This window comes from Tachypleus tridentatus, chromosome 2, assembly GCF_004210375.1.
Source record: "Tachypleus tridentatus isolate NWPU-2018 chromosome 2, ASM421037v1, whole genome shotgun sequence".
Lineage (NCBI taxonomy): Eukaryota > Metazoa > Arthropoda > Merostomata > Xiphosura > Limulidae > Tachypleus > Tachypleus tridentatus.
Window position 1 is genome coordinate 49,202,908 of NC_134826.1, and position 25,875 is coordinate 49,228,782.

The window sequence follows — 25,875 nt, forward strand, 5'->3', positions numbered from 1 at the left end:
TACTTAGATGTTTAAACATTTGCTAATAAATTAAGTTATTACTTTAATAGTTCGAGTACATAAATATATCACAAAAGGTAAATAGTAAAAATACTCCGGTAGAAGACCATATTGCCTTCAAGATGGTGATGTCATCATGTTTGCATCGTTTCGTGTTTAAAACGTTAAATTTTGTAATTGTAATATAATTCAAGTAAGGGAAAATTTAACTTCAGAAATGTTAGTGTAACTAGATACAAACATGAAATAAATTATTTAATTCAAGTATATTACTGTTAATTATGTTAAATATTCAAAGGTGTGGAAAATAATAATAACTTGTATAAGATTTGTATTACCATAAGTTGTAATTTAATATAAATCATAAATGTGTTAGTAACTACAAAATTCATTTACTGAGCATTTAGTAAATCTCAGTGTGATTTTGCCAACTTTGTAATGTTTGCATTTAAAACTTTAACTAAGGGCCATGTTCAATACTGTTCTTTTATTGCACTTCTCATACTTTCAAGTTAAATACTGTTCCAGTGTGTATCTTCTACTCTAGTAATATTAATAGTATGATATTAATTGTGCTACTACTAGTAGTACTCAGTAAAGTAGAACAAGCCTAAAGTATGGCTACATTCTGAAATAGTAAATATAAGAATAATACTAGAACTAATGTAATGAGTAAGACTAGAAGTTGGTGTTTCACTTATTATTATATGTTGTTTGAGAAAATTTTCTTTGCAGTTACTCTGAAGTCAATTTAATTTATTGTTAATAAAAAATATTCTAAATTATAATGATTATTTACATATGAAAAGTCTTTAAATTCTAATGCCTTTTAATATCATTATGGGGATATTTCTTTAATACAAGAAATCAACATTATTATTTCTGAAAGTGTTTTGCTGCCTAAAAAACAAATATATTTCTGTGGTGTATAAAAAGACTTGTAGATATTGCCTGAAGTTTACCAAGACATTCACTTGAAATTGTGGGAACACCAACCATGTTTAATAAATTGAAGAAAAGACTGGAAGAAGAAAATACTGGTGAATTTCTGAAAGGATTGAATGTCATTGGCTCAACTAATTACATCCCAGCACTTAGTAGTTTCATATCAGGATCAGCAAGTAACTTGTCAACAGTTGGAAAAATCTCAACATCTTTGGCCAGTACTACAGTTGCACGTAGTCGTAGGGCATCAGGTTTGTTTGCTTTAATACCCTAGATTGGTTTGTCTTTTCATAGTATAATATTTTGACTCAATCCTTTGAAGTATTTTTATACAGAAATTAAAATAATAAACCAAGTGTTTTACCTAATACACATTTTTCTTTGCTGGTATGCCAACAATCTGTTGGAACCACAGCAAGAGGAGTGCTCTGAGATATTTAAAATTGTTTTTCTTGTAAAGAAAGTTCAAAAATACACATAATTAAGTTATAAAATGCTTTTTGAAACAATCATATTAATTGAAGAGCAGTAAACATTTGTATTGCTATTTCATTAAAAACCAAAATAGTATTGTAAAACATCTTCCTTGGAAGAAGTATACAGGGTGGCCTGTAAGTCCCTACCCATCCATATATTTTGTGTATCCAGTGTATCTATGTGCTGTCCCTCATTTTCACTGCATAATATTATGCGATGCCATGTTCTTTGAGTCATTTTCCTCAACATAGCAGGGGTTATTCTTCCAAATGCCGTTGTAACAGCTGCCTACATACGTAATTGAATATAACGTAATAACATATGGATGGATAGGGACTTACGGGCCACCCTGTATAAATATGTACAATGATATCATAAAATATTTTTTACTGTTGTAGTTCCATAATGAAGTTTATTTTTAAAAAAAACGCTTTAACCTAATTAAAAATAGCTAAAATATTTTGTTCTTTCAGGCCAACAATTGCCTTTGTCCAGGATGTTTGGCATTAGTTGTTTTAATTACAGCAACTGGTTTAATGTAGGTTACATAATGTATAATTTCAGTTCACTAACATTAACTAAGAACTAACCTAAACTCTGATATTTTAATTCTCTTTTTTAGCCTCAGAAAACAGCTCTCCTAAAGTTTCCTATGTTTCTTTAAACCATGAACAGTCTCCATCGCCAGGAGATAAGTTATCGAATAACTTTAATGGGACAAGAAAATCCAACTCGGAGCTAGTATCTTTTCAAGCATTTACATCTAATAAAGGAGCATCTACCATGGTAACATACAGGTTGAAAGACCATAAGTATGGTTGAAACAGTTGGTTATTCATAGATTATGGAAGTATGTGTGTACCACTGATTTTTTTTTTGGGGGGGGCATTCACTTTCCATTACCTTCTGGGGTTCCAATTTCCTCATCATGAATATTTTTAATTATATATTACATTTGCTGTTTTTCTCATAGTTGCAAAAAATACTACTTAATTCATTAAGATAGAGTAATGATATAAAACCATTTGATTGTATTTCTGTTTATGTCATCTTCAAATATCCATCATGACTTTGGTATTTTCCTCCTTACTTTTATATGTGCAATTTCATCAAAACTTTGGGAGTCACTTTTCAGGCATAATATACTAGTAAAAGGGATTCCATGTTGTGTGTGTAACAGTTGTACATTATACTTTGAGCAGATGTTGCTTGAGGCTTAGCAGCTTAACACTCCATCCAGTTTTATTACAAAAATATGATGAACAATGGAAAACTGCCCTGACTAACACAATGATTACTGCAATGTGTTTATATCAACAAACACAATATTATCCTGTTTGATTTCAAAGTTTCTGTATCACTCTCCATTGTAAGATGTTCCAAGCTATTGAAATCTCTCTTAGTAGGACTGCATAGAATATTAGTTGAGATTTCAAAATCTTAGATGGTACTACTTTACAACAAGTATCTCTGTGGAATGAATAAAAACCCTATAGCTTGAGTGTTTCTGAAAGATGGACCTTACTTCTGCAGGGACAAATTGGGATTGGTGGTGTAATTGAGTGAGTGATGCATATAAAGGGAGTTTAGTGACATCACAAAGGTCATCTGGTTTTCCAGGAAATGTCTGTTTTTCTAAATCTGTAGAGAGAGGGTTAAGTTAATGACAAATTTTCCTTAATTTTTTTTTGTTTCTTACTTTAAGAACAAAAGTTTCAAAGATACGTCTTCAATGGTCAATGCACTCAAGTTATTTCACGAGTAAAATTTGATATTTTACCTATCAAACATAGTTTTAAACTTAGAGTAGATAGAGAACATGTTACAGGATTGTGCAAGCTGTTTTTCTTGGTAAGCAATTTCTAAAATTAATTTTTCATTAATTATGTTGTTTGGTGAGATTATTTTCTTCTCTCTTCTGCCATTTGAAATATTTGTTACTTCTTTGTTATGATTCAAAATACAAGGTGCTTATGTGTTATCAGGTTGAGACACCTAAACATCATGGTTTTGCTAGAGACCTTTCACTACAATTTCATTCTTACATTTATTATTTTGTTATTAACTTTGCATTACTGTCCCTTCCCTGTAAGTTAATCACTAAATGAAATGAAATATCTCTAAAATATAACCAAAAATGTAAGGTTTTTGAACTTTTAGTTTATATGAAATCTCATTTGAAATAACATAACAGGAAATGTAGCACTATGCAATTTAAGCATTATGTAAATATTTATACATGAAATGTAACAAAGTGTAATTAAGAAAGTTCTTAAATATTGATAAAGTGAATTTTTGATATTACATTTCTATTTTTGTAGTAGTTTATGAGTTAATTTCTCATAAATCAATCAGAAAGTGAAAGACACGAACTTAAGCCTTTTTCTTAAGGTAGATCTTTTTTCTTACAGAGGTAAATCAGGAGTAAGTACCAACTGTAAAAAACAGTCTGAAGATGTTATAATGCATTGTTTGGGTCACGTTTGGGGCTATTGTTTTCATTATTGGATTTCTTACCTTAGAAAGGGCATTAAATTGTTGGAAAAGGCAAAAGTACTTGTTTAATTTTAATGTACAGTAGTATAGTATCTGAGATGAAAAGGCTGTCATATGAGGAGAAGTTAAGATCTGTGAAATTTTCTCTTTGAAGAAAAGGAGATCTGAATGGGGTGTTTAAGATTGTAAGGAATTAATAATGTTTACACACTATCTTTTATTATAATAATTATTAGTGAGAATGGTAGGGATAGAGGACACATGCACATGTTCAGATAAGACAGTTTTATCTTTATAAAAGGGCACTTGGGCTTTGATATAGTTTGACTTCAGATGTGGTAGATGCATTAAATTTAAGAAAACCTCCATAAAGATTTAAATGATAGGCTGGTTTTGAGTTGTTGCGATGGCCTAGATGAATTAACACTGGTTTTGAGTTTATTAAATGTAGTTGTTGGGATTGCCTAGATGAATCAACAGTTGCTTTGAGTTGTTTTTTTAAGTGTAGTTGTTGGGATGGCATAGGTAAATCAACACTGGCTTTTAATTGTTGTTTTTGCTTTTTTCAAATGTAGTTGTTAGGACAGCCTTGATCAGGGGTTCCCATAATTTTTTGCATCAGAAAGAAAAAACATTCTGGAAATTTAATAAAAAAAATACTAAAAATAGAAGCAATTGGTCACTAGCACCAGATAAAATTTACTTCAAACATTAAGAATATAAATTTATTAAAAATATGAATATTTAAAGAAAAATTTTTAACTTGCTCAAAAATTTCTCATTTCAAACTTTGTATCAGAAAAAGTACAGTGTACTTGTTTATTTATTAGTGGCTCAGATGGGCTTCCTTTTATTCACAAAGTAGTTCAATATTTGGAGTTGTGGTTGTTACCTGTAAGTACAAATCATCTTCAATATTTAACCAGTTTCTAAATTTGGTCTTTGTAGCTGTATACAGTGAAAATGTTTGCTCACAAAGATATGTTGTTGGAAAACTCATAAAAAAAAAAAAAATTTAAAGCTCTATTACTTATTTTGGGGTATTCCATGGCCATTTACATCCATAATTGTGTAATTTATTTCTGCTGAAATTTTGTTTTTAGGGTGTAACCAGTTGAAATTTCTATAAGCTTTTTTTTTCTATTCCAAAGACAATTTATTGGTATTTTCAGAGTCAACAAAGGGATTTTGAATCCACAGTAATTTTTCTAAATAGGAGGGAAGTGCTCCCCAGTACTTGGACACAAATCAGATATGTGCTGCAAGACTGAAACTTTTGCATCTTAACTTAAGGAAATTTCATTCATAAGTAAAGAAAACCACTGATATTTTCAAAGTGAACAAGTTCTTCCATAAGTATACATTCACCCCAAAGTTTTAGCTTGCATTGAAGCGCTTCCATTGCACTCTGAGCTTTGAAGTACGTTACCCAAGTACCCTGCATTCACTTTATTTAGATATGTAAATACATGCAAAAGGTAAACCACTTTCTGTCCTTTAAATTTGTATGCAATTTCAAAATGGCATCAGATGAAAAGAAACATCTCCTCACACAGTTAGTAAAACTGAGCAAGCACTTTTCCCCAAGAAAGCTGTCAGAATTCAGTATGAAGCAGCAAATTTTTATACAAACTTTCCATGTCTTTGCAGAGTAAACTGAAGGTCCTCGCATTGAGTGGTCTTGATTTTATAAAATTAACTATTTTTATGACATCACCCAATACCTCTTTTAAGTCTTCTGGCATTCGTTTCATTGCAAGTGCATGACGTTGAAGACAACAGTGGATACTCTCGATGTCCGGGTTTTTCTTTTTTATGAGTGCCACTGCACCTGAAAATTTTCGAAACATAGCTGCAGCTCCATCAATGCAAATACTTGAGCAAAGCTGCCATTGGATCTCATGTTCTTCCATAAATAAATTGATTAGTTTAAATATTTCTTTGCCTGTTGTTTGAGTAGGCAGAGGTTTGCAAATTAGCATATCTTCTTCAAAACTAGCTTTGTGAATATAGCAGATAAACACAAGCAACATTGCATAACCTGTGACATCTGTTGATTCATCCATCTGAAGCAAAAAAGTTGGATTCGCTTTTACTCACTTTATTAACTCCATTAAGCAATTTGCTGACATATCCTTGATTCTTCAAGAAACAGTTGTCAGAAAGGGGCACAGAGTTAATGCTTTTAAGAAATTTCTCATCAGTCATGCACTCTCCAAATCTTTTGTGCATGGTTTTATCAAAGCTTTTCCAGTTGTATGAGCTTCACCTGCTTTTGCAATACGGTAACTAACATGCTATGAAGCAATGAGGGCACCTTTGTTGTCCTGATGAACAAAGGAAAAAATGTAGCTTTCCTTGCATTTAATTTCAAACATTTTCTTTTGAAATACTCAAAAGTTGGATAATTTAATTGGGAGTGTTTGATTTCTAGATGCCAGTTTACCCTTGCTGGATGCAAACTGCTGTTACTCAACAATGTTCCACATTCAACACACAACCCACTAGGTCCATCTTCATTACCTGTCCATGTAAAACCATATTCAATAAAACTTTCATCATACTTTCTTTTCTTTCTTGTTTCAGTACTTCTTGCATTACCCTGCTTTTAAGTGCTTTCATATGACAATAATGCCGATGAATTTGTATTAGGCCTAGGCCTAGGAAGATTTTTACTCGTATCAGATTTATTGCTGATATTCAGCCACTTATTCATTATAAGAGTAACAACTAATTAATTTGTATGAAAATGCATTCTTATATCTTTGACACTTCAAAAGTATTTTCAAACACAACTTAGCTTCTTAATGAAAACTCTTTCAATCACTTGGATTTTATCATCATACAATTACATGCTGACCTAAGATCAGTGTTGCCATAATGAAGTCAGAAATGAAGATTTGTGGAAAAAGGCTAGACTGCTAGTATATATTTTTCTAGAGGAAAAGGGTAACCTATTATTTTTACAATTTTTTTGTTTTTTTAACACAAACTTTTAAGCCAAATAACAAAATATTAAGCCAGAACTTACATGTGCTAAATCTCAAACGAAATGAAACATGACGCCATGCAAGCATATGATGTCATAGAGCTCATTGGTATCGAATTTGTCTAATTAAACAACAACAAATCTAACCTAACCTAACAATTGTCATTGATAATTGTGATAATAAGTATAATTATACTTCATATAAATATGCCTTGAAATTGAAACAGTTGATACTGCATCTAACTGCATCACAATGTTTGAAATTTGGACAAGTTTCAGCTATGATATCATGTTTCATTTCGTTCAAGAGTTAGTTGCTAAAACAGTTGACATCACTGCGCAGGGTTGACCGATGTTTCTTACAAAAATTACAAGGCTATCTTACATCTCCAGTGACGCATGAGATCTTGAGATATCTACTAACAACCAGTGATGCCACTGTTGAAGTTAATTAAGATTGTATTAACATTTTTACAGCAAAAGAACTTCCTCTTAACTAAATAAAATTGTTTGGCATTGGGCAGATTAAAATATTAAAAGGCCCAATACATGATAAATATGTTATATTAAAGATACATTTTACTTTTTTGTACAGTGTATTCTGATTTAATTTTATAGTTTTAAGAAAAAACATTAACATTCTAAATTTCCTCGAGGAGCCCAAGGGCTCTGCAGAGCATAGTTTAAAAAAGTATGGCCTAGATGAATCAATACCAGTTTTGAGTTATTTTTTGTTTTAGCAATTTATTTGAATCTTAATCCAAAATATTTTTGTATATTGCTGTTTATAAAGGATGAAGTAAATACTGAGAAATGCTTGTTTTGAAAGCTGACATTGTTTACTTTTTACAGGTACATGTTTTAGTTATTGAAATTTTACTGCTACACACATGTTAAATATTTGTTGTTGGCTAATTTGAACGTGCAAAAGACCCAATGCTTTTTACAGAGGTTTAATTTTCCTTGTCATTACACTATTTATTTATTGCCACATAAGGACATAAGAAGATACTCTTATTTGTCATTATGTTTCTTCAACTAAATCAGTAAGAGTGAACTATTAGTTAAATATAAACAAATCTAGTTTGCACAAATAAATGTATCTGTATGTTATCAAATTCCATCTTTCTACGTATGTTTACAGTTGAAGAAAAATGAAGTACAAGTCAGTGTTATGTAAGTTATAGATATATAACGTTACAATACCTACATTTGTATGTTTTATTAAAAGTTTTCATTGAAGCATTGGTCAGTTTTTCTATTTTGTAGGGACACGACTTACAGACTCCAGAGAAGAATATGGGTGCTGTCAGAAAAAAGACTGATCCAATGAAAGCACTAGAAGCCAAAGTGAAATGTAAAGTAGAGAAAACTCCTAACAAAAATCTAAAAATATTCTTATTGTATGACTTTATTAAGTGAGCAAAGTGTAGGTTTTTATACTCAATAATTTGTTAATAAATAACTTGAGTACAAACATTATAACATCATCCCCAAAAGCTTGATGGTAAGTCTGAAGGCTTATAACATAAAAAACTGGGTTTTGATACTTCTGGTGGGCACAGCAGATAGAATTCATTGTGCAGCATTGTATTTAACTACAATGACCAACCAATCTTCTAGTCTAATTTTTATAATCAATTTCAATTGTAAATAGCTTCCTAATACTCAGTCATAGATCAAAATATTGGAAAAACTTGGCTTTCTTCAAACTATCATATTGTATTGCAAGTATCATTTAACCACTCTGATTTACTGAACCTAAGCAACAGCTCAATTGTTTCATCATGCCTAAAATGTCCTAGAGGTTAGGATACTTAACTTGCAGTCTGAGAGTCATTAGTTTGAATTCCTATCATCAGACATACTTGCACTTTAGTTCTGGTGGTGTAGTGTGACAGTCAATCACACTATTCATTAGTAAAAGAGTAGCCTGAGAGTTGGTAGTGGGTGGTGTTGACTAGCTGCCTTCCCCCTAATTTATTAAATTTAGTAAATTAGGGGTAAATAGTTCTTTTGTTGTTTTGCACAAAATCCACACTAAACCATTGTTTCTTTCTATATTATTTTTTATTTTCTTTCGAATAAATTTATCTCTGATTTATAAAACTTTTTTTTTAATTTGAAAGTAATACCTTTTTTTTGTCATCATTGCAGTAAAGTTTAATTGTTTCTAAGCTAATATTTAGCAGTTTTTTTTTTTTACTATGACAGCTTTAAACACAATGTATATACTGTTTTTTTCAATATAATTTCTCTTGGATCTTGAAAATTTGATATAAAATAAGTATATCATTGAAAAACAGTTATTAGAATTCGATTACATTAAACACAGTTTCAGTAACTTTTTGGGCTGTGATTGTGATAGTTTCACATTATGTATTTTTAAAATATTGTATGTTTTTTGTTTTATGTTTTTATTAAGACTTGCATGAACGTTTGGAAAATCAAAAGAAAGAGCATGAAGCAACAACTTTGGAAAAGCTGAAGCAGGCTATTTTTGAGAATGATGACAAATGGATGGTCAAAGTACAGGCATTGGAAAAGGTACAATATAAGGTTTTCTATTCATGATATTAAAAAAGCACATAGGTTTAAGATTTATAGAGATGATATACAATCCCCATTATCTGAGTGCTTTTGAAAGGTGGACCTTTCTTTGGTTTGCTCTTGAAGAACGTTCATTTATATATATATATATATATATATTTTTTTTTTCCTACACTGAATTTGGTTTTACCCCCTTGTGGTTTTTTCTTAGCCTGTTAAAAATTTCCAGTTTCTAGTCTCTTGTTTAATATACAGTATAATCTTGTACCTTTGTAATGATTATATTCAATTTTCAAACATCTTTTCACACAATGAAAAGAGAATTTCTGAATCATGCTGTTTCATAATTTTCTTTTTGATTGTGATAGTTTGTGTGTAAAGGCTAAAGATAATATTATTATTGAAATATTCTTTCTTTTCACATTAGTATTGTTTTAGCTCTTTCTCTCTCTCTCTCACACACACACACACGACTTTTGTAGTGTCTCTATTAAGAAACATTGTTCCATGCCTCATTTTCATGTATATACATTATTCTCATGCACCTCAGTAACTACTTTTTTATATTGCATTTGCATCACTTCATAACATCAGCATTCTACTCCCAACCTCCTAGAAAGTATTGTCTCAATCCTTGCTACCTGACTATTAAACTTACTTTCCTTTATCTACTTGGATGAAGTTTCTTTGTAGAGGTTTTCTTTTTAATTTTAACTACCAATACAATTACTTGCCTCCTCACAAGATTAACTATTCTTGTTCAGTGCTGCTCCCTATGTGTCACCAGCTTTCCACTACCTAATGTTGAAATTACTATATTCCAACATTTTACTCATGTAAATTGTCCTGCATCACCTCCAAACCAATAGCAGCATAATATGATCATGTGACAAATGCGACTCCTTCCTTGTTTACTTTAGCAGCATTTGAGTTAGGATAACTCTTTTGTGTGCCTTGTACTTCATGTGATTAATTTTGTCTTTATTTTCATTCATTCCACCAATTCATATATTAATATTTATATTATCAGTTCATTTTTGTTGCTATATTTCTGCACTTAAATTTTGGGAACCTTTTCTTGTACAATGAATTCTGAGGTTTCTGCTACTATTTTAGGAGTCACATCAGTGACCAGTGTTTTTTTGTTTTTTCAGACCTCATATGCAGATAACCCAATGGTAGAGTTATCTGGTTTATGTTGGGGGTTCAAACATTATATGGATCAACTTTTGTTCCTAGGCTCCTCCTGACTTGGATCATTTTTTTCTGCCTCCAAAACTTGCTATTCCTTCCCATTCACAGCATGTGTCTTTATGGATTTTGTGTCCCAGGTTTGTGATTTCTTTGAATGCCTTTCCCCTATCTCATATTCACCTTATTCTTCCTTAATGCATGAACAAGCTTCCCAATCATTTTTTTGGTTTTACCTCCTTTACCAAATATTGGGGTACATGGTAATCAATTTATTTTACAATTAAGTGAGGGGATCAGCATGAAATGTCCCTCAAGGACTAATGGTTATTTCAACCTGCCTTACCATCAGGCAGACTATCCATTTTTAGATCAATAGTTATGTTTCTTATTACCTATTTGGGTGGCATCTTCCAAATCAAATGTTAATCTTAGTCTGTGTGTTACGCTAACCACTCTGTTGTGGTATCTTTCTTCCATATGCCTCCTATTTGAGGTTATCCACAAAAATCTTGAGTGTTTTCTGTAGACACTCCTGTTCTTTTCTCTTCCAGATTAACTCATGTTTCACATATATATTTCTGATGTTACATATGTAGTTTCATTGTTCTTGGGATACAGTTTTGGCTTGGGTCAGTTTACCCTTGACATATCAAAGAGAATTATGTCTGGCATCTTTTCTGAGAAACTATGTATTTGGTACAGTCTCTGAAACTATTGAACCTTGGGTGACATTAATCTGCAGACAATCCACACTTACAATATATTATAGGAGTTCATGCAGGCTGGCATATGGACCACACTTCAGACATCTGGATTTCTTGCATCATTTTGTTATATCTTTCTCATCAGTTCTGGTTAAGAATTCAGCACAGAGTATAATAGTTAACTATTCAGAAGCATTTGAGTTAAAATGGGTTATAAAAGAGACTCAAAACTTGATTGCTTTTGAATAGTTCACTATTCTTCTCTGGATGCTTATTATCCTGAAGGAAAGTAGTTAGGTACTCAAAAGTTTACAAGTTTTGGGTCTCTTTTAAAAATCATTTTCCTCATCTGGATATTGTTTCCTGCCTGTTGCCATTCTCCATAATACATATAGACTCTAAATTTGTAATATCTAAACTTTTATCTCATACCTTTACAGTAACTTCTTTCTATATCTCTGGATCCCACTCTGTGGCAATTGGGGCCTATCCAGACATTCTTAACTTTAAATATGCACCATGTGACCTTTACAGGTCTATAACACTCACTGTTGAGATGGGGTGTTCCACAAGACTACTAGGTTTCTTGTGGAATATTGATTTGTAAATAAGGTTAATCACAGACTACATCAGCACATAAACCATCATGAGTAAAGTAGTGTAGGGATTACAACCCATCCTTCTGGACCTAGTTAAATAAACTATGACTGGTGTAGATGGTGAGTGCTCTCTTCCTACCATAAACTGGAAGACGTACCTGATGCCATGTGGTTTAGACTGGACAAGTCAACCACATGCAGTTCATCTCCTTTTTTGTCTTTCTCCCATTCTACTGCTGTGCTGCCTGGATTCCAGTGTTGTATTGACTTAGAACCAGCCAATGTAAGTCCTCACACATGTGGTTGGTGGGAACCCTCCTCCTACTGTGGACCAGACAAAACATTTTTCTGGTTTTGGATTAAAGCAGCTTGATGTTGATCTTTGTGCTTTGTCTTGGTTGTCAGAATGTAAGTTGTTTTTTTCCTTCTGCTTCCTGGTCTTGAAGTGAAGTCAGTTGGAACTCTACTCCTGCTGTGGATCAAAAGACAACCACCCAGGGTAGAAATTGATCCACCAAATGTAGTGTGATGCACCCCAGCCATTTTATACTATTTGGCATTTCAATTACTGCATCTTTTCTGTGTATCTGTATAGTGGGTAAAGAGAACACCTGGTACGGAATAGATGTGGTTTCTGACAGGTTTGACTGTATATATTAGGGTATCACACTTCATGGGTTTTCTTCAAACATCTTCTGAAGATTATTCATGCACATAAATTTTGCACCCATCTCTTCACTGTTTCAGTGTGGTATTATAGCTATCCACTCACGTGTTGTATTGGAAGTTACCATTTTCCAACACTGAAATTATATTTCAGATAGATACTTACCATTCTTGAAACCTTTTTCCCCATTTCTTGTTTTTCTTTTTCCATAATTGATGATTGTGCTCTTCAGTATAGAGAAAGTGAGTGGCACTAAGAAGGTCTGCCATACTACTGTTGTTGGAAGGTTGTCACATGTTCATTTGCATTCTGCAATGCAGCTATACCATGGTATAGCTAAACACATGATGTTTGATGGGAACCTCGAGGCTAATGGCAAGTGAAAAATTGTGCCTATAGAGAGCAATACAAATTGAGGAAAGCTATTACGTGTGAGGAGATAAGTACCTGTCTGAAATATATTTTCATTGTTGGACATTTTTGAGATCACGTGCTGTCTCGTGATGTTAGAGATTATCAGGCTGTCTTATGATATTATAACTTATCCAAATGATACTCTCTCCTGTGATGTTAGAGATTATCAGGATGGCAGACTGTCTTATGATATAACTTATCCAAATGACACACTCTTCTGTGATGTTAGAGATTATCAGGATGGCAGACTGTCTTATGATATAACTTATCCAAAAGACACACTCTTCTGTGATGTTAGAGATTATCAGGATGGCAGACTGTCTTATGATATAACTTATCCAAATGACACACTCTTCTGTGATGTTAGAGATTATCAGGATGGCAGACTGTCTTATGATATTATAAATTATCCAAATTGTACTCTTTCCTGTGATGTTAGAAATTTTCTAGTTGATGTAGCATCCTGTGGTAGTAGAAAATATTGGAAAAATGAAAATGGCACTTTATAAATCATAAACTTTACAAGCTGATTGAATAACTCAAAAGTCCTTTGAATTTCTCTACTTAATTATCTGTTAAATGAAAACTAGATTCATTGGATAAAGCCTAGTAATAAGAATTATGTATTGAATAATTGCCTAGTTTTCACATCAGAAAGTGGCCTATATGTCTTATTTTCTGTTACTGAACAAATATTGTGATCATTAAGGTTGTTATAAGTCTCTCATTGTTTTTGAATCTTTGATGAAGGTAAACTTTTGTTTGTAGGTTTTTGGAACTACCTGTGAATGTAACAGTTTTTATACTTAAGAACTTCAGATATAAGTAATTCTAATTTAAGTCTTCATTCTTTGTTAAATCTCAATTTTAAAGAAATATTTAATGTTTTGATTTCTCAATCATGTAACTACTTATTCCCAAGTACCATGTAGGTACGGCATTGCCAGATGGTTAAGGCACTAGACTCATAATCTGAGGGTTGCGTGTTCAAATCCCCGTTGCACCAAACATGCCCGCACTTTCAGCCATGTGAACGTTATAAGTGACAGTCAATCCCACTATTCTTTGGTAAAAGAGTAGCCCAAGAGTTGGCAGTGGGTGGTGATGACTAGCTACCTTTCCTCTAGTCTTACACTGCTAAATTAGGGACAGCTAGTGCAGATAGCCCTCGTGTAACTTTGCCAAAAATTCAAACCAAACCAAACGTCATGTAAACCACATATTAAGTGAATATAAAAGAGGAAACAAAAATAGAAATGTATATTTTATGTGAATGTTTTGAGTTATTAAAAAATATATTCTTTTATTTATATGATTTAGGAGAAGCTGAAGCTGGAAAATAAGTTGCAAGAATGTCAAATGAGACTGGAAAAAATTATGGAAAAACAAGAGGAGAAGGACAAACAAGAAAATTTTCAAAATCAAGAAATGGCTGAAAAACAGCAACTGGTAATGTGTGTAGCTTATTTGAATATTGTGATAAATGTAATATTTTGAACATTATCTAATTGATCTTTGACTACTACACATATCTTTAAGGTAGATGATACATTGTGAGTGCATTCACATTGTCATAGATTCCTTGATCAAACATAGCAATTGAAATTCTAAATGGAAACTTTTAGGAGAGAATATTACTTTACTGACATTAAACTTAACTATTTGCTCTATTTTGACTTTTTGTGAACATTTTTCTTTCACTCGTAATATCAATGGTATTTTGTGACTGCTTTTTAGACAGGTGTGCATAATAAATGTTATTTTCTATTTTAAGGTTTCTTAGCACAGCAGGTATTTTTGAAAAATTACTCTAATACGCTAATTGTATTCTATTTAAATTGATTATTTTACATGTAAACTATTGTTGGAAGCCAGGGAGAGTTTGTGGTGTAAAAAGCTTCATATTTATTAAAGAATTATTTAGTTACGTAAACCTGCTTTCTAAAGATGCACCTTAAAATTCCATATTAAGCGATAAAGTATGATCGTGCCAAATGATACTGATTTTCAGGAAAGGTACAGAAGATACTTAGTATTAACAATGGTGGGTTAATCCACTCTGTTGATGAGTTTTATTATAGAATTCTCATTCCTTAATGAAGTCTTTATTTACAGAAGAGAAAATGTTAACATTTATAACAATATATCTAAAAATGATTTGCTGAGTAGTAATTGAGTTTTGAAAGATTACACTTGTAAGTTTTATTATTGTTTTTGTTTTTTTCTTGAAATGTACCTGGCTCATTATTTTAAGTGCATCAGAGGTTCAAAGGTTTGGCCCATGATATGGGAATGAACATACCCCATACCTTCAATTTTGGTGTATTAATACTGTGGCAGTCAACCCCACCACTTAGTTAAGGGGAACTTGTAGGCCATGAATTCTGCTTACTGGTTGCTCTTCATTTGATCAGTAGTCCTAAATTAGAAACAGTTATGCCTAAATCGTAGGGAATTTTGGTTTTGACAGTTTAAAGTGTCTTGATGACAAGAAACCACTTGAAATAAAAATGTTTCTCAGGACATTCCATTGAACACCAAATTTATTCAAAAACCAGGTACAAAACTAAAGTCCATACTGTGTAAAAACTACATTAACAAACACAACACCAAGATAATTTATAAAATACAATGCAACAACTGCCATGATTTCTGTATTGGAGAAACAAGTAGAAAAATGGAAACTAGATTCAAAGAACACAACAAAACACCTTTGCACATTTTTGAACACTTCTAATCAAATAAACACAACATAACTATAAAAAACACCCAGTTATTAAGTAGAGAAACAAATAAAACAAAAGCAAAATCAAAAAAGCTCTATTTATACAGCAACTAAAACCAAAATTAAACCAGTATAAAGGAACACTTTTTTTACTAATTAATAGCTTAACATCCATCTGCAACACCTCTACAATCCCATACCTGTTTATATTATCGTCCCTAACATGTGTTTGTCAATGGTCACATTCAATTTCTCTCTTTCTTAATTTGAAGTTGACCTAGGAAGGTCGAAGTGTTCTCTCCTTATCAAAAAAGGTGTTAACCATACCAACCATTCTGATATACAGTTTAAGCTGTCTGTTCCATGTGTGCAATTCAAGTTAAGTACCAGTAGCATGCCAAACATATTTCAAAGTATAGAATTGTATTCAGTAAAATGTAAGAGGGTCGCTGGTTCATACGTCATATGCTAAACATTGTATTAATGTGATGGTCAATCCCACTAAAAAGTAGCCCAAGAGTTGAATGACTAGCTGCCTTCCCTTTAGTCTTACACTTGAACAGGTTACAAACAAACAAAAATCTTGAAGATTCAAGCATTTGAATTACTTTTTTAAATAAGATATGTTAATTGGACACTATCAGATTTATTTAATGAAATTATTTAAAAAGTAAATTTTAATAGGTTATGTGTCTGATTCTTTTTGATGTGTTTTAACTTCTAGTTGCTGATTAGCCAACAATGCGTGAAAGAATTGGAGGAAAAACTGAAAGAACAGAATGAAGAAATGAGCCAGACAGACAAGAAGGTTGATGAAATGAAATGTATGCTAGAGCACTTTCAAGCCCAAATAGAGAAAAAAGAAAAAGAAATGAGCAAAGTTTGGTTAATTGAACATGATAAAGCAGAGCTAAAGACAGAAGTTGATCAGCTCAGATGTAAAGCACTTCAGGTTAGAATTTATACTTTTAACAAAAACTGGTTTTATTCTATTGTACATCTGTTTAAACTTTGTTATTTTCCTAGAATAATTAATAAATAACCCCTTAATTCACAGAGTTTCTACCTCAGGACTTTTGTTTTGATTTTTTTTTATCATATCAGATACAGTTAATTTTTGAAATGGTTATGTTTAACCCTACATGCACAGATAGGTCAAAGTGAACATGTTGTGACCATTCAAAATTTAATTAAACAGATTTATTATCAATTTATTTCCATAAAATTGGTATTGAAATGTAGTTTAAGATGTAAATTTTATAATTGTATAAATTATGTTTTTAACTTCAAAGGGAAATATTTGAATAAATTCTTAATATTACCTTCTCTATATCATATGACATTTCACCCCAAGTAACCCATTTAGATTTTTTTTAATGCATGGTCTCATTAATTTGACATAAATTGCAATTTAAAAAATATTGCTAAAGCATAATATAAATCTAGTCTTCAGTTTCCTCGTATTAGTGACATATAAACAAAACAATAACACCTGTGTGCCATGTCTTCTCATCACATCCTGTCTTTCGGAAAATATACTTACCATCCTCTGACAATGTTAACCATTTTTCAATATCAAATTCACCTATCTAAGCATTGGTCTCACATGCTCTAGTCTTTCATACCCCACTTAAAGGCTCTTGTCAATATTTGATTTGCAAATTTCTCCATCCTCATCAGTGCACCCTCTATCCTGGTACTGTATATAAACATCTCATTTAGATGATGTAATTACTTTTTATCCATTACTTAGTTTTCACTCATTAAGTGTTACCTATAATTCTGTTATTGATTATGATTTTTGTGCCACCTTGTGGAATTCAGCATAAATACAATTTCACCCCCAAAAAAGCAAACCCCCTTGGTGTGTATTCCTGTACATGGTGAGGAGACCTCCCAAGGAAGGTTCTGTTCTTTCAGTTTTCCTCCACTGTGATCTAAACATCCACCCACCTATTTGCTGTGCGTAGTGACCTGTGAAGGTGAAGAGAGGATCCTGGCTGTTGAGAAGTCCAACCCTAACACACCACTTTGGCCTTGAATTCCTGTAGACGGGCAGCTATGGGGTGGTCCTCCTTGGGTCACTTGGCTAGTCCACTTGGGCTAGGGTCAATCAAGTACCTGTGTTGGATGTTTTCAACAGTTGTTGTGGACATTATATCTCATGCTGGTGTTTGGGTATAGTGCTCACGAGACCCTGACATTGATGCAGTGTCCTTGTTTGGCATTGTAGTGCATCCCCTCATAGGGCTCCATGGTGGGTGGGGTTACTGGGCACTGAAATATTCCTTTTTTTATTATGGATCCTCCACATAAAAACTTAAATAAAATAGTAAAAAAACAGTCCATTGGTAAACGACCACTTCTTGAAGATTCTGAGTAGCAATCTTCAACATCTGTAACACCTGTTGTACCTCATTTTCTTGTACTACATTCTCTTTCAGACAAGCCTTTAGGGCAAATGTCTCCCTTTTTCATTCAGAAGGGACTAGAGGGACTTGCTGGCTCTCAAAAGTCAGTAAAGAAGTTTTGATCTGGTGACATATTGGTGGAAGCATCCACATCTCAACACAGAGCATTCAAAGACAATTGGGAATATACCTGTTGAGGCTAAACATCATGCTACTTTGAATTTATCATGAGGAGTTATTGTTGAGAGGGATTTGAAGAACATCCCTGAGTCGGAGATTCTCGCTGGTTTCTCCACCCAAGGAGTTTCTACAGTGAGGTGTATATATCCACATGCATAGATGGAATTACGATGCCAATGAATGTCCTCATTCTGACATTTACATCACCACGTCCACCTGCCACCATCAAGGCAAGTTATCTTAATTGCAGGGTACGGCCATATGTTCCAAACCCTTTTGGATGTTTCGAGTCTCAGCAGTTCAGTCACCCGAAGATGTTATGTCGTGGTTCCTTGATATGTGCTTGTTGCGGTGGTAAGGATCACAATTCTTATGAGTGTGAAACGGACTCATATTGACATTGCATCAATTGCAATGGCTCTCTCCAGTCCTACTTTTGTTCTTGGCTTAAATGGTTGGAAGATTCATAACAGTGATTCATAACATTACTTACCCTGAGCCTCGAAAATTGCTGAGCACCACTTCATTTCGGATATATGCTGCTGCACTTTGTTTCACTACTACAGTGGGAGTGCAGATGGATCTCTCTCTGTGCCTCCAAAAGAATCATTCTCAAACCAAATGAAAAGCCTTTTGACCTCCATGGGTAAAAAGGTTGATGAAACAACTTCAACACTAATCTCTGTTCCTTACATATATTTCAGCAAATCTCAAGAGCCACTTCCTTTGGTTCCGGGTACAGGTATTTCCTCAGATACATCTTCTTCTCCCACCCCAAGATACAAAACGATCATTCGTTCACAACCTCAGTTGCTGGAATCCTCTTTGAACAGAAAAGACCTGCCCAATCGACCCAGTGCAGGATCCATGGAGTTTGACCGACCTCCCTCGAATAAAGACAGCAAAGAAAAAAGATGTGGTCATAAACAGAAGGGTTCTCCACCCAATTTGCCTACACATAAATAGAAATGGCCACCTTGATATAATGGAACTGTTAAGGTTTACGTACTAATCTGGATGATATCAAAACACTGATTACTTCCTACCATCCTGTATGTCTTTCCTTACAGGAAACATTTTTGAAACTTGTTGATACAGTCTCCTTTCAGCAGTTTTCTTTGTACAGAAATGATAGGCTGTGTGATGGATGACTGCATGGAGGGGTGGCACTGTTGGTTGATCAACATGTGCTCACCCTGTCTTTGCCACTTGACACATCCTTGGAAGCTGTAGCCATCCATGTTTACTTGGGTCATACCATCACTGTTTGTTCTCTGTACCTATTGCCTGAAAAGACCTATAATCAATCAGATCTTGATGCTCTCATTGAACAGTTGCCGTCTCCCGTTTTAATCCTGGGTGACTAATGGACATCATCCCCTCTGGAGAAGTGCTGATATTGATAGGAGAGGTTGCTCCATAGAGGAGTTGCTCTCTGATCACAACCTTCTTCTTTTCAGTGCTGGTTCTTCTGCTTATTTTCATGCACTTATTCAGTCCCTTACTGCTATTGATCTCTCAATTTGCTCCCTTTCACTATTCTCCCATTTTTCTTGGAGCGTTGACAATAATCCATGAGGCAGTGATCATTTTTCTATAATTTTGAAAAAGACTGGTTGTGGTCGATGCTACCAGACCAGCATGCCCAGGTGAAAGCTGCATCAAGTAAACTGGCCCTTTTTCACTGCTCTCACAGATCTTGATCCTGCCTTTGTCTGTAAGCCATCAATAGATGACTGTGTGACAGCAGTAACTGACTGTATTATACAAGCAGCTGCTCAATGTATTTCTAAAATCTCGACACGTTTTCCACTATATTCCTCGTCCGTGGTGGAATCCTTCCTGCCACATGGCTCGGAAGGCTCAAAACCGGGTCTGGGATACTTTTCATAAGTATCCAACATTCTCACACCACATCACTTTCCAGCAGGCCCGTTCACTTGCTCAGTGGGTAAGATGTCAAAGCCAGAAAGAATCTTGGATTAAGTTCACAACCAGCATATCTTCTACCACCAGTTACAAATTCATATGGGAGAAGATTCTAAAGGTCAGTGGACAATATAATTCTGTCACCTTCTCGATCTTGCTCTCTCATGGCCAGGAAGTAAGTGATACCTGGAGCATCTCTGATGCTCTCAGTGAAAGCTTTTACTGGGTAACTAGCACTTCTGTCTCTTTCTTCGCTTTCTTCAAAACTTTGGCAGAGCAATCACCTTTTTCCTTTCGAGCTGATTGTCTCTATGACAACTTTAGTCACAACCTTACCTTTTATCTTCCAGGGTCTGTAACATCTTGCTTTTACTGGATCCCACTTTGTAGCAAGTGTTCCCCAGATAGGTGTGCTTGTCCCAGTTCAGTTCCAAATTAGCAACTAATTTGATTACTTTTACTGCTGGTTGCAACAGGCTCTATAGAAATGAGGTGTTACATAAAACCAGTTAGGCATTTACCAGGTTTTATTACCATGTTATCACGGGCCATCATGAATAAAAACTAAAGGGGATTCTGCCTGTTCCTGCTAAACATCAGGTTGAATTAAACTAGGAAGATAAAGGTAAGGTTGTGACTCAAGTACCTCCTCATCCTTATAATCCAACAGATATGGTTAAAAATGGGATATGCTAGGGAAAACTCTGAAAAGAAAGCTATACAAGCACATATGGAACATGAGAAAAAGTATTGGAAGAAATCTGAATACCAGCCCTTAAAATGTCTGTCAGTGGATAACTGAAATAGGCAGCAAAAAACAAATTTGTTAAATTTGTTCAGAAATATCTTAGAAGATACCATACCTGTAAAAAAACAAATATGCAAAAGGGATATATGGGAATCCATTTCTAAGGAAATGTGGAAAGTCAAGGGAAACTGAAGAATCTCAGTGTATACACAGTCAAGACAATTAGCACAAAAGGAGGTAAAGTAACACTTTCAGGCCAAAACATTTTATGAGATTACAATTGATTGCAGAGGTGAAGAATAGATGGCAAAAGAGACTTAGAAAGAAAGGACCCATCAGGATATAGTAGAATCTAAGGAGAAAAAGTCCTACAAATGTGTGAACAACTCCAACTTATGACATCAACATGTCAGCAGCCAAAAAAAAATATTCTTCCACCAGGAGACAGAAAACCAAGACAAGCAGACAGACAAAGGGAGATACAAGTTCTATCTATCCCATCACAAAACAAACCAGTAAACCTCCCAGCCTGAACCAGAAAAATAAAAAAAGGACGAGACACTAAATAGTTCCCCTCTCCACCAACAGGAGAGGAGTAGACTCAAAGAGGACAAAGCCCCCCAAACCTCACAAATTCAAATGATTAATAGAAGAAAAAGGAGCAGGAATAGAATCCAAACTGGATGTGTGAAATGCCAACTTAGTAAAGAAAGGTGTCAGAAAAGAGAATTCAAATTCTCCCTAAAACAAAAAATGTTGAAACTAAATGAATGTTTTTCTCTTAGCGGATAAAAACATGGAAAGCTCTAAGTGAAAGCATTTACCAAATTTTATTACCATATTATCATGGGCCATCATGAGTAAAAACTAAAAGGGATTCTGCCTGTTCCTGCTAAACAGAGTGAATTAAACTAGGAAGTCCTTACCCCACACATTTTTCAGTATCTGGAATTGTGGACAGGGGCTTTTCTCTTGCCTCTTGGAGAAGAGTGCTAAGTTGGGAGTCCATCTGCTCAGATTCTTAGACATCTTCCCCAATGTCAATAGGAATAGTACCAGCCTTTATGGGAACCTCCTCATAATTCCAGTTCAGATTTGACACCATGTTATCTGGTTGGGATGTGCTTGGCCCTTCTCCTTGATTAGTGATGGTTTCATATACTGTTCATGCAATGAGGTCCATTATTTCTTCAATTCTGAACATGAAGTGGTCCTATCCTAGGCCGTGGTTGAGCACAGGTTCCATATCCTCTCCATAATTCCAGGGGCAACTAGAATATTCTTGCCCACATGGTTAGGGAGTGAATATGAATGTTCATACATCCAGGCCTAAATTCATTTGTTTTAATACGACATATGTGCTCACATCATTCTGAGTCTAGGGTGTTGCTTTTAGCACTTTTTTGAGTGGAAGAAAAAGTTTATCCACTTGGTGTTGTTTACTTTGTTGTCATGATTCCAGTGGTGCAAAACACATCACTGTGTGAATACAGATTGGGATCCAATCAAAAGTATGTACACCTATGACGTTGTGATTGAACATCCTTAGCCACCAGTGTGAGATATAGGGACCAAGACCACTTAATTCCAATCCCAAATTGTGGAACCTTGGTTATCTGGTCTATAACAAAGGCTACTCATCTACTCTTCCATCCTTAATAGAGGAACTAAGTTTTGAGTGGAGAGTATACCTGTGCTGGATGTAGTGTGGCTTTCCCACTCATGTACTACATTTATCTTGGTACATCATTGTTCTATACAGAAACATTATGTATGGATCTTGTCTTCATTGGCACCTCCACCATCTCAGTTTGAGACTCTAGCAATAATGTCAGTGGATGGTAAGTATGTTTGGGAAGTTAACATTTTCTAAACTGAAAATATATTTCCATTAATACTTACCTCCACTGACACTCCCCCACCAATGCAAATATCAAAAAAGTGATTACATTATCTAAGTGAGGTGCTTTTATACAATATCAGGATAGAGGGCACATTGACAAGGGTGGAGAAATTTGCAAATTAGATACTGCCAAAGACATTTAAGTGAGGTATAAAAGACCATAGCATCTAATGGATCTACTTGACATATCAAATAAGTGATGTATTTGTTGTTTGTTTTGTTGTTTTTTTTGCATTTTTCAAAAGACTATATTAGATAATGTAAGTGAAAAATATTATGGAATTAGCAACATGTTTTCTACTTTATACTTTGAAAAATATCTATTTTCAAATGCACTTATTTATATTATGTATCTTTAGAAAAATAAATATTTTTTTCTTAATGCTACTCGTATGTATACTAACTGAACCCATGAAATATTATATCTGTGATTTGATGATGTTATTTTGTATGTATAGACAAGTAGTATTCTAGAAGAGAAAAACAACCATATTCTTCACTTAGAAGAAAGAGTAGCTCTTTTGGAAAAACGAGTAGAAGATTCATCTCTCCCTGATGATGAAAAAGTACAAGCTTATGTGTTAGAGGTAAAAGCAATTTTCAGAAAATAAGTAAGTTATCAAATATAGCCGTAAAACTTTGTTTTATAACTTTTTTTGATGAATGAAAAAAAAGTCTTGACTTTAAATATTTTTTGTGGGCAAATAAAAAAATGATGGTCATCATGTTAAGCCTACTTCCTGTAAAAGTCTGTTTAATGGTCATTTTCATGACATGAAATGATGTAATATGATTTAATTACTTAGGATTCATTGAAGTCTCTCTATAGCAGGATTGAAGGATAAATAAAGAAATGGAAGGAGTATTGACTGTCCTTCCCTAAACTGGTAAATCATAAGGTCCATGGTTTTACTTCCTATTTTTACAAAAGCTCTGCATTTATTGGCTGTGGGTGCTTTATAAGAGTCATTAGTTTAACTCGAGTAGATTTTTTCTACCGTAATACTGACTGTAGATAAATTACCAATTCAAATGAAATTCAAAAGATTCCCAAGTACTAATTTTTATTTTACTGAAGTCTTGTCAGGTTAAACTGAGAAGTTTAAAACTTTTTACATCTTAGTTACTTTTTTAAGTATTTAACAGCAAGTAAAAATACACATAAAAAAGCCCAAAAAGTCCTAGTACTTGCTGTGTATTCAGTCTATTTCCACTTGAGTACAAATATTTAATTATCTCTTCTAAGCCTTCATGGATACCCCCCCTTAAAAAAAAGTTATATCTTTTAAATATTCTTTTTAGAACACAAAAAATATATTAGGCATTAGGATAGAATGTTGCAAAGCTGCTGTAATATATCTGACTTTCTAAGTAACCTATATACAAGCTAAAAAAGTCTGTTAGCCATTCAAAGCATAAAAATCCTGATCACACAACAAGGTATTTCAGTCAAGTGAATAACATCCACACCAAATTTAAAAGGGTTGTATTAAGTTCAGTATAAAGGAGAATCTGCTCTTTATATTAGTTATAAACATATCTATTCATGTAATGTTGATTTAAGTAAACAATCTTAAGTTAGAGAAGGAAGTGAGGAGCCTCTGGTGGATTTGTCATTGAATAGAACATGCAGGAGGTAGAAGTTTTAGATTCCTGCTTGCAATAATAATAATTTTGTTTCTAATTGGTAAGTACAGAAACTGGAGAATTCTGTGAGATTTTTGTTGGTATTACTTTACAATTAAGACACTACAACTTGATTAATATAAAAATTTGAATTATAAATTACATTTTTGTGTGAAGTTTATTGACGTATGTTGATAATAAAGTTGTTTGATTAAATTATGAATGTAATTCTGTAAAAGGTTGTGAAATCCATAATTATACCTGGTAACTTGGAAGGAGTTAAGTAATCCAATGTACTATGAAACATTCTTAGACAGTTCTAGGTTTGACTTTAATTAGGGTATTTTATATATAATACTAATGAGACACTACTTAATTATTGTAAGTCATGAAAAATAATTCTTTTTCAAACCGTTTAACCAAAAGAAACAATATCTTTAACAAAGCCTTAATTTTGCTGCTGCTTTTTAAATAAGTACAGTTATAAAAATCTTAAATAACATTAGAGATCTTTAAACTGATACTGTTGTGATCAGTATCTTATTTTTGTTTATCTCATAATACTTTCTACCTGAGGAAGTAACACTTGAAACTAAATTTTGTATTTCCTATAGAGATGAATAATAAATTGATACAATTGATTATCTATAAGTATTGGGTAATGTCACATAAAATAATTAATTTAAATCATGATTAAAGAGATTTAATATCACAAAATACCTAATCAAAATGAGTATTTCTGGTTGTTACTGTCATTGAATATTCCAACTATACAAACCTAGTGTTAATAATTGATTAATTTAACTTGAATGTAATCAGTTGATGAGTCTGATGGTTGAATAAGAAATTCCACAAATTATCCAGCTCTAATTCTATGTTGGTATTTTGCAGCGAGAACACTTAGAAAAGAAGTTAAAAGAATCACGAGAGCACTTGAGTGAAGTAAAATCAACATGGAGTCAGAAGATCAAGAATTTGGAAACACAAGTATGCAATAGACATTTATGAACTGATATTCTAATAAGTTATGCTTGCAGTTAACAAGATATTATTATAATTTTAAGTATTCATTATTTGACATCTAATAACTAAGAAAATATTTTAATTGCGAATTGTTTTCAGTTGAAAAATATTTAAGTCCTATAGCCTCTATTATGCATCACTTCTGAAGGTTAGATAAATTTATAAACAGTATTTTACAATTTTAGTGAAGTAATGCAGTCTTTCAGATCTAAAAAAACACCTTAAAGTTTAAAAATACCTCTTAGTTTTAGGCTGTAGCCCACAAAGTATGGTTTGTATTTGATCTTTTACACTT

At 33.3% G+C, this 25,875-nt stretch overlaps 1 protein-coding gene across 2 annotated transcripts in view; it reads left to right on the top strand.

Moving 5' to 3' along the window:
• The first annotated feature begins 77 nt into the window (after positions 1–77).
• The window catches only part of LOC143243214 (uncharacterized), a 47,631-nt gene continuing 21,833 nt past the window's right edge, over positions 78–25,875 (top strand). Inside the window, exons 1-9 of one of the 2 annotated variants that reach the window (XM_076487046.1) lie at positions 78–193; positions 937–1,196; positions 2,045–2,208; positions 8,177–8,264; positions 9,333–9,454; positions 14,356–14,484; positions 16,485–16,712; positions 23,390–23,518; positions 25,449–25,544. In XM_076487046.1, coding sequence (XP_076343161.1) covers positions 998–1,196; positions 2,045–2,208; positions 8,177–8,264; positions 9,333–9,454; positions 14,356–14,484; positions 16,485–16,712; positions 23,390–23,518; positions 25,449–25,544 — 1,155 coding nt within the window. In that variant the 5' untranslated portion in view covers positions 78–193; positions 937–997. Of the gene's footprint in view, positions 299–936; positions 1,197–2,044; positions 2,209–8,176; positions 8,265–9,332; positions 9,455–14,355; positions 14,485–16,484; positions 16,713–23,389; positions 23,519–25,448; positions 25,545–25,875 lie in introns of both variants that reach the window. The other variant, XM_076487050.1, reaches the window with a different exon arrangement.